Source organism: Perca flavescens, chromosome 5 (genome assembly GCF_004354835.1).
Source record: "Perca flavescens isolate YP-PL-M2 chromosome 5, PFLA_1.0, whole genome shotgun sequence".
Taxonomy (NCBI): Eukaryota; Metazoa; Chordata; class Actinopteri; order Perciformes; family Percidae; genus Perca; species Perca flavescens.
This window is the reverse complement of record NC_041335.1, coordinates 30,553,370-30,561,480: the sequence shown is the minus strand read 5'-3', so window position 1 is coordinate 30,561,480 and position 8,111 is coordinate 30,553,370. Positions and strand designations below refer to the sequence as shown.

The following is an 8,111-nucleotide window of genomic DNA, read 5'->3' as shown; positions in this document are numbered from 1 at the left end:
ATTCTAAATTTTCGGGGTTAACATTAAATGGCTTCTAAACTGGTTGTATGGTAATTAACAAATTGCACACCTTAAATATTGGTTTATAGTTTATATACCTTTTTTTACTTTTAGGTTTTTTAAATAAAATAAAAAATATTTTAATTATTATTTAGTTTTCTTCTTTTTTTTTGTGAACATGTATTAATTATTATAACAATAAAGTGTGCTAGCTATGTGTTTGTTTTAATGTCAACTCATTTAAAAAACATTAAGTGCTAGTAGTAGTATTATAAATAAAATATTTAATAGAAATCATGAGCTCTGAGGTGATATTTTGAAATGGTCATGATTCGGCTTTTGTTGTGAAAGGTTAACCGGAAATCAAAAGCGTTTAGCCGTTAGCTTGTTCGCTCCGTTAAAAGACTTTAGCGCTGCCCTTGACTGACTGATCCACGTGAGTCAGTTTAGCTTCCTGTAACCCCATGCTGAGCCGGTAGCTAACTAAACTAACTAGCTAAATAAACTCGGCTAGGCTCGGCTAACATGTCCAGTAACAGTAAATATCTGTTGTTTTTACTTCAGCGGTGTGTCGCAGTAAGAAAGGTAACGTTACCGACAGCTATCAAAACAAGATGCAGCAGCGTGTTGTGCGGGTTTCTTCAGCAGCCGACATGGACATCAACAACACGGACAGTCTGTCAACTGCAGTCCGCAGTGAGAACCAGCCGGTACCGCTTCTGTACCAAGGTTAGTCCCATACACAGGGCTGGTAACGTTAGTGACTGATTACTGTTAAGTTCGTATATCCTTTTTATGCTGCTTTGACGTTATACTTCTACTAGTAAGTTACTATTTTACTTAGGTGAAATTGGCAGTGTGAAAATACTACGCTACAAGTAAAAGTCCTGCATCTTGTAAAAGTACAGACTGTATTAACATCAAAATATACTTGAAGTAACGTTGCCAAAAGTAAAAGTACTCATCAACGTTATGCATTTTAGAATAATATATTATATTATTGTATGATAATGATTTGTTCATGCTTAATGTGTAAGTTACGTCTTAATATTGCAGCTAGTAAAGGTGGAGCTGATTTTTAACTACTACTACTTTTATACACGTTATATACTTTTGTTTGTTTATTATGTATTATTTATCTAACTAGTAACTAATATCAGATAAACGTAGTCAATTAAAAGTACAATACTTCCCTCTGAAATGTAGTAGATTGCAAATCTAAAGTAGCATATAATGTAAATACTAAATTAAGTACAGTACGTGAGTAAATGTACTTACTTACTTTCCTTCCACCACTGGATTATAAAATACCAGAAAAAAACTAAATAGCACTTAACTGTTGATAAAAAATGGTTCCTTGATCCATTAACGGCAACACTTTTGCAGGTGATTCCAGTTAAACAGCCAATGATGTACAATAGAATTTGTGGCTAAATAATCCTATTTTCCATCTTGTCTTCCAGGCAGGAGAACCTTGTGAAGATGATTACCCACCGCTGCCGGCCTATCAGTCTGACCCAGAACCAGAGAAGAAGGAGGTGTACATCGTGCAGGTGAAAGGTCTCCCCTGGTCGTGCTCGGCTCAGGACCTCCTGCAGTTCTTCCCAGGTGAGCGTTTGGATCTGGGAAAAGTCAGCGAGGGACACCTCTATTTATATTTGCTTCTCACGGATACATCAGTATTGGGGGTGTGTGTTAGCTCTTTTTTTCATGTATTTTTTTATACATGAAAGGTTAAATTTAAGGATTTAGGTTTTATTTTTTAGTGAAGTTTATTGTTCATAATTTGTCACTTTACTTTAATGTTATATTTGACAGGAAAGATCATTGTCCAGCTGTTAAAACAGTATATACTGTTTCTTTATCATAACTCTTTAATCACTAAATCAATGCCAAAAATATTTGTCTTATGTGGAAAGCTTTATTGTGCACTATACTATGAAATTATTACTAGATTAAAAAGGTTGAAGGAATCTGAGGGCACTCTGTTTAAAATGCCTTCAACATCTTCTTGGCTATAAAGTCATTCAAACACACCATGCCAAACATTGGCATATTTTAATGATTTTTATAGCCAAGAATATATTAAAGGCTTATTTTTAACCCTCTCAAGTGCCTCAGATTAAACTAGCAGGATGCCCAAACTGAAGAGCACCAGAAGGACAGTTTCTACACACCCGAGCAGCACTCCATGCAGACTGTATTGTGAATATGAAATTATTACGTTTGCTGTCCTGATTGTCCAACCTAAAAAAGCAAACAGACAAAAAAAACTTAGACAACACTGTCAGTATACAACTAATGATAGCAGTTACATATTAAGATTGTGTAAAAAAGAAATATTGCTAAGGTATTATTATTGTGCTTCAGAGTGTAGGATCCGTGACGGGGTAAAGGGGATCCATCTCACTGTGGACAAGCTGGGGAGGTCGTCGGGACAAGCCTTCATCGAGATGGAGCACGAGGAGGACGTCAGCAAAGCTCTGGAGAAGCACCGACACTACCTCGGTCCACGATATGTTGAAGGTTGGTCTCTTTGTCTCCCAAGCTGGTCGATATCCACATCCTGACTGGACATATTGACACGGCATAGCAGGAAAATCCCAGGGTTAAATGATGAAATAATGGTTTCATTTAGTTTCAGGGTCCTGCTTGTTATTTATGCTGACTCACTGTCATACTGGCATTGCTTACCGGGACATTAGAATTAGACAGAGCCATAATTAACATCCTCATCATTAACAAAATAATACTGTACTGTAAATAAGGCAAAAAATTGCCGTTTAAATGATAAAAACAGATGCTCGTGTGTTTTTGCAGTGTATGAAGTAACAAACAGTGATGCTGAAGCCATCCTGAAGAAAGCCGTCCAGGCTCCAGCTGAAAACGGGGTGGTGCGGCTCAGAGGTCTCCCTTTTTCCTGCACCGAGGCCGACATCGTCCAGTTTTTTTCAGGTAAACTTCTCCCACCTCCACATTTACAGGAAACACTGGGTCTATACCACTGCACTGTGGTCAAAGACTCTGTGAAATGACCATCTTTTGCTTCCATAATGAAACATATTTGTAAAAATTTAATAATTTGTAGACTGTATAATTTAAAGGTGCTCTAGGTAGGATTGCGAAGATCCAGGACTTTTGAACATCAACAACTTCTCAGTCCCTCCCCCATTTCCTTACCTACTGCACCTTTTTGCACCTTATTTATTTTTTTATCACTCAAATAGGCAGGGCAAGGTTTTTGCCAACTGGCAACCAAACACCGGCTCCAATCTAAGATATTGCTACTACAACACACAAATACAAGTCCAATGTAGTTTTACATGACTGGGAAGGTTGCCTGGTTGCCCGGAACTACATTTGAATGGGTTAAATGAATCTATACGTGCCTGAGTGGAGGATGAGTTTATAAGAAATATTTTACAGAAAGAAGAGGGATTTTGATGGGACACAGGATTCAAAAACTTAAAAAAAGGTATTTTTTGTTTAATGACAAAAGTAAAATTCAGTATCTTGTTTCTTTCAGGTTTGGATATAGTGCAGAATGGGATCACCGTTGTCACAGACCACAAAGGCAGAAACTCTGGAGAGGCCTTTGTGCAATTCTCCTCTCAAGAAGCAGCCGATGAAGCTCTGCAGAGAGACAGAGAAGTCATCGGAAATAGGTAGGAGCTGCACACGCTCGCGTTAAGGAGGTACCGTACAGTACAGTACAACGTTGTAATCCTGTGTCAAACGTTAAAGGGGTTGTACTCGACATTCAGAACATTAATATAGCAGCAAACAAATATTTGCGATGTAAAGATATAGGGGAGTAATGGAGTCCTGAGCGGAGAAGGAAGTCAACCTCCTTCTGTGTGTGTTGTAATCCACGCTTCTCTGTCCTTTGTTTTGATAGCCGCTACGGCCGTGAAAAAGCGTCTGTATTTCCCGTAATGGGGAGCAGCCTGTGAGAGCTGTGTGGAGGCAATCCCAGCCTGCTGTTTTTTTATGTATTTCGAGTACAGCCCCTTAAAGCTGCTTACACACCGACCAGACGGCCGACCGTCGGCAGAAAAGGCAGTTGGACTGATCAGTCTCCCCGAGTTGGTCAAAAAAGTGCCTCGGAACACACCAAAGCAACGAGACGTAATACGTCTCCATAACAGCAGGCGGCGCTAATCTGTATTGTTGGAACGAACGTGTCACGTGGGTCTTTTTTTCTCCGGAAATCCAAAGCCAGACTGTCATGGCACAGAACACGATCTCATATTGTACTAAAATAGTTCACCGAAACGTGTTTCTGAAAACATTTTAAGCGAGAAATAGGCCGTGCAGTTGCTGAATCTGTCTTCATTTCAGATCGACAAAGGTCAGTTTAAAAGATTTTCGTCAGATTTTGAGAGACTCTAGTCACGCTCATTCCGCTCCTCGTTTCCGGCTTAGCACTCTACCAATCAGATGGGGTCATTTGAGTCCAACTGCTGGCAGTGCCCGCCCCGCCGATTATACATGTCAAATCGGCCAAAATGAAAGCCGACGGCCCCTCGGACGGACGACGGCACGGAACACCCCGAACCGACTCGAGTCACTGACCTCGCCAGACTGTCCAACGGCCAATTATTATAGAATATATATATTATATTATTATATATATGTGTCCGGGCCTTTAATCTAAAGATGACCGTTCAAATACCAACAAATACTTTCTTAAAATGAACTCACTTGTGGCTTTGAGACATTTTAGAAATCTGATATTGGACCTCCAAACTTCTACTTGTAATTACTTTAAATAGTGGTATTTCGTTCGATCGGTTTATGAAATTGTTTTTCCATTTCGGAAAGTTTAAGTGTCTTTCTATGTTCTTAGTCCTTAGTGTTGCTTCCTTTTATATAAATTTAATAAAGGTTGAATGAAAATGAACCTTTTTGGTTTTTCTAGATACATTGAGGTGTTTCCCAGCAGAAGTGACCAGATTAGTTCTAGTTGGAGGAAGAGGACGAGTTCAGCTTCTCATCAAACCAGCACTCAGTCCGCGAACAGGAGAACTGTCTCTGCCTCACAGACCAGAACTGGTAAGGGGCTTTTAGGGCTCATTATATTGAGCTTTGTAGTTCCCCCTCTCCCCTAAAATAACCCAGCATTTAAAAATAAACTGATGAAAAGATTAAGAAAAAGAAACCTTTTTAAACATCAGGGTAAAAATCTGACTCAAACACTGTTGATTTATTTGTTACACTTTCTTTAGAGGGACTTTGGTGCATAATCAGCACCTCATTTAATCTTTCTCCCCGTTTATGTCTCCATGACAGCCGTGGCCGGAGGCATTCTGTTTTCAGGTTGTCCATCCGTACATGTCTGTACATCCTTCTGTCCCATTCTTGTGAACGCGATAGAACCCCCTGACCAAGAACCCTTGAAGGAATTGCTTCAGATTTGGCCCAGATATCCACTTGGACTCAAAGATGAACCGATTAGACCAGGGGTGTCAAGCATATGGCCCTTGGGCCAGAACCGGCCCGCCAGAGGCTCCAATTAGGCCCACTGCATGACTTAGCAAAGTGTGAAAATTGCAGTGAGATCTTTTAGATAACTAAACGTTTTGCTCTTTGTGCACACGTTCTTAGTTTTTGTTTTGTTTATCGTGGTGTAAACTTGCGATTCTGCTCCATAAGGATCCGCTCAGAGCTCGGCCTCGCCGCTTCACTACATCCACATGAGAGGACTTCCTTTCCAGGTGTCCGGAGAAGACATTGTTAAGGTAAAACATCCAGATAATGTTGACCAGTTGAAGCTGGTTGTGTTGTTGCATTAGAGGTCACTATGTACATTATTTTATATTGAATGCGTTTGTTTTTGTCCTGCAGTTTTTCTCTCCTCTAATTGTGTCGAAGATCCTGATTGAATGCGGTCCTGATGGGAGGCTGAGCGGAGAAGCCAACGTTTACTTCAGCTGCCACCAAGACGCCTTGACCGCCATGTCCAGAGACAGACAGCACATAGGTGAGACTGATGGAGAGCATTTAAGACCATAGATAGATGGATACATACATACAGTAGATAGATACATAGATCCTAATTTCTTTGCATATTAATCTATATTTCTTTAATATTCAAATAGGATTAGATCAGTTGTTTGAGTATAAACTGCTTTTCATGTTTAAATAAGACTTGATATAATGTTGTTTACTATAATTGTTCAGAATGTTTTTGCAAGTATTTATGTAGCCTTTTTTGTCTCTACAACTCTGAATGATCCTGAAGTTTGTCTATAGTTGGCACAACAACATGAGGAAAATAAACGGTCAAAACCCAGCGGTCATCACTATTAAAACCTTAATATTCTTCACAGGAGTAGTTACATAGTTTCCAAATTTATATTTTTGTCATTTCAATAATGTGAAAATTGGATAAGAAGTAAAAAGTTTTATGTATTTAAATGGTTAAAGCATCTTAAATGCAATGGGATTTAATGTCAGCATAATCCCTTTCTGGTCTGTTATGACATAATATATGTTAAATATATACATGTCTGCGAGAGCTTAACTACCTTTTGAACTTTCTCTAATTTGTAGGAGAAAGATACATCGAGTTATTCCTGAACTCTGCACCAGACTCTGATGGAAGGAGGTGAGAAACACTGAGTTAGAACCAGAGAGTCGGAAGCTCAAGCTTCTTGACAGAAAAATACTATATTTTTATATTTATAATTCACATTATTTAGGGAAGATTTGAACAAGACAGAATTCTACAATTTAAGTGGGTGTGCCGGTTTCTCTAAACTGGATCACTGTAACACAGAAGCTGTAATTACAACCCACCAACTGGGAATTTCCAGCTTTTAATGGAACAAAGAATGCCACATACACACAGTTACAGTGCTGAATTCCTTTTGTAAAAGGGTATTTTGATATCTTTGAATTTGAATTTACTGGTTTACCTTCTCCAACAAACTTGTTGCTGTTAATTTCTAGATTCCAGATGTGATTTAACATGTGGTATTGTCTCCTGCAGGTGAAAGCAGACACACAGATGCCAGACACACGCATACACAGGACTATTGTATTTATTTCCCAGCCTGATTCGGACATCAAATAATAAACATTTCTCGTGTCAAAAGAAAACTGTTTTTGTTGTCTCTTTCCAACAAAAGGGAGTTAATTACTGTTTGAGATCAACATAGACTAATTATAATAAAATGTGTATTCTGCTGAGTAATTTTTGTGAAGGTTACGAATGTTCAAATATGGCACAAAATGCAGCTTTCTCTTACTTGAGGCCAACAAAGAGAGGAATCCTCTAAATCAGCACATAATGTGGAGATCAGAGGTACATAAGAGTCAAGACATTATGTCTCCTGTTAAATTTAGAGATTTTTTTCAATAATTTTTTGTTCTTAAAACTGACATGTTCATGACATAAGAAAACTTGTGATATTTAGATGAGTTTTATTTGATATTGTTGGTGATGATACAGGCTTAATATACTGTACGCTGAAGGAGAACCTGCTGTCTCAAGTTGGGAGTTTCCAAAATTAGAAGAATACACATTTGAAATGTAGGAGTAGGGGGGAAAAAATCGATACAGCATAGTATCACGGTATTTTCTGTGCAATACTGTATCGATACACAGACACCAAGTATTGATCTATTATTATATATGTGTTGGTCAGGTTGTCTGCTTGACAATCCCATTTTGCAGTAATACAATTGAAGTGAGATGATCAGAGAAATTCATCTTTTTAGATAAAACAGATGTTGACAAACTTTCCTTTTGGGGACATCATTTGAAATTGGGAAAAATTTGAAGTTGGAAAAAGGAAATAAATTGCAATATGCTGCAGAATATTGCAATATGTTTAAAATCGCTATAATATCGTATCGTGATGAGATCGTATCGTGAGGCCTCTGGTGATTCCCAGACCTATTGAAATGTAGCTTGAGAGTAAAAATGTAACTAAATTTAAGTAATTCATGTAAATATGTATATATAAATACTGTAAATGTATTCAAAATTTTAGACCTTTTCACCATAAACCTGATATTACAGTATCCTTTCCATTAAGCTATTAACCAAACTAAAGATTGCATGCAGGCTTCACCTCATTGTTGAACATATTTTGCGTTTGAGA

General features: G+C 38.2%; 1 protein-coding gene across 2 annotated transcripts; it reads left to right on the top strand.

The window, feature by feature from the left end:
- The first annotated feature begins 376 nt into the window (after positions 1-376).
- Positions 377-7,104, top strand: grsf1 (G-rich RNA sequence binding factor 1). Of its 2 annotated transcripts, XM_028578084.1 has the most exons (10): positions 380-729; positions 1,464-1,608; positions 2,371-2,526; positions 2,821-2,955; positions 3,527-3,665; positions 4,922-5,055; positions 5,656-5,741; positions 5,848-5,983; positions 6,556-6,610; positions 6,995-7,104. In XM_028578084.1, exons 1-10 carry the CDS (start codon positions 526-528, stop codon positions 6,996-6,998), a joined length of 1,194 nt encoding a protein of 397 aa, XP_028433885.1. In that variant the 5' UTR covers positions 380-525; the 3' UTR covers positions 6,999-7,104. The 2 variants fall into 2 exon arrangements, with proteins under 2 accessions (XP_028433886.1, XP_028433885.1); XM_028578085.1 differs by lacking the exons at positions 5,656-5,741; positions 5,848-5,983; positions 6,556-6,610; positions 6,995-7,104 and adding an exon at positions 5,293-5,620 and having other exon boundaries at positions 377-729.
- Positions 7,105-8,111: the final 1,007 nt, after the last annotated feature.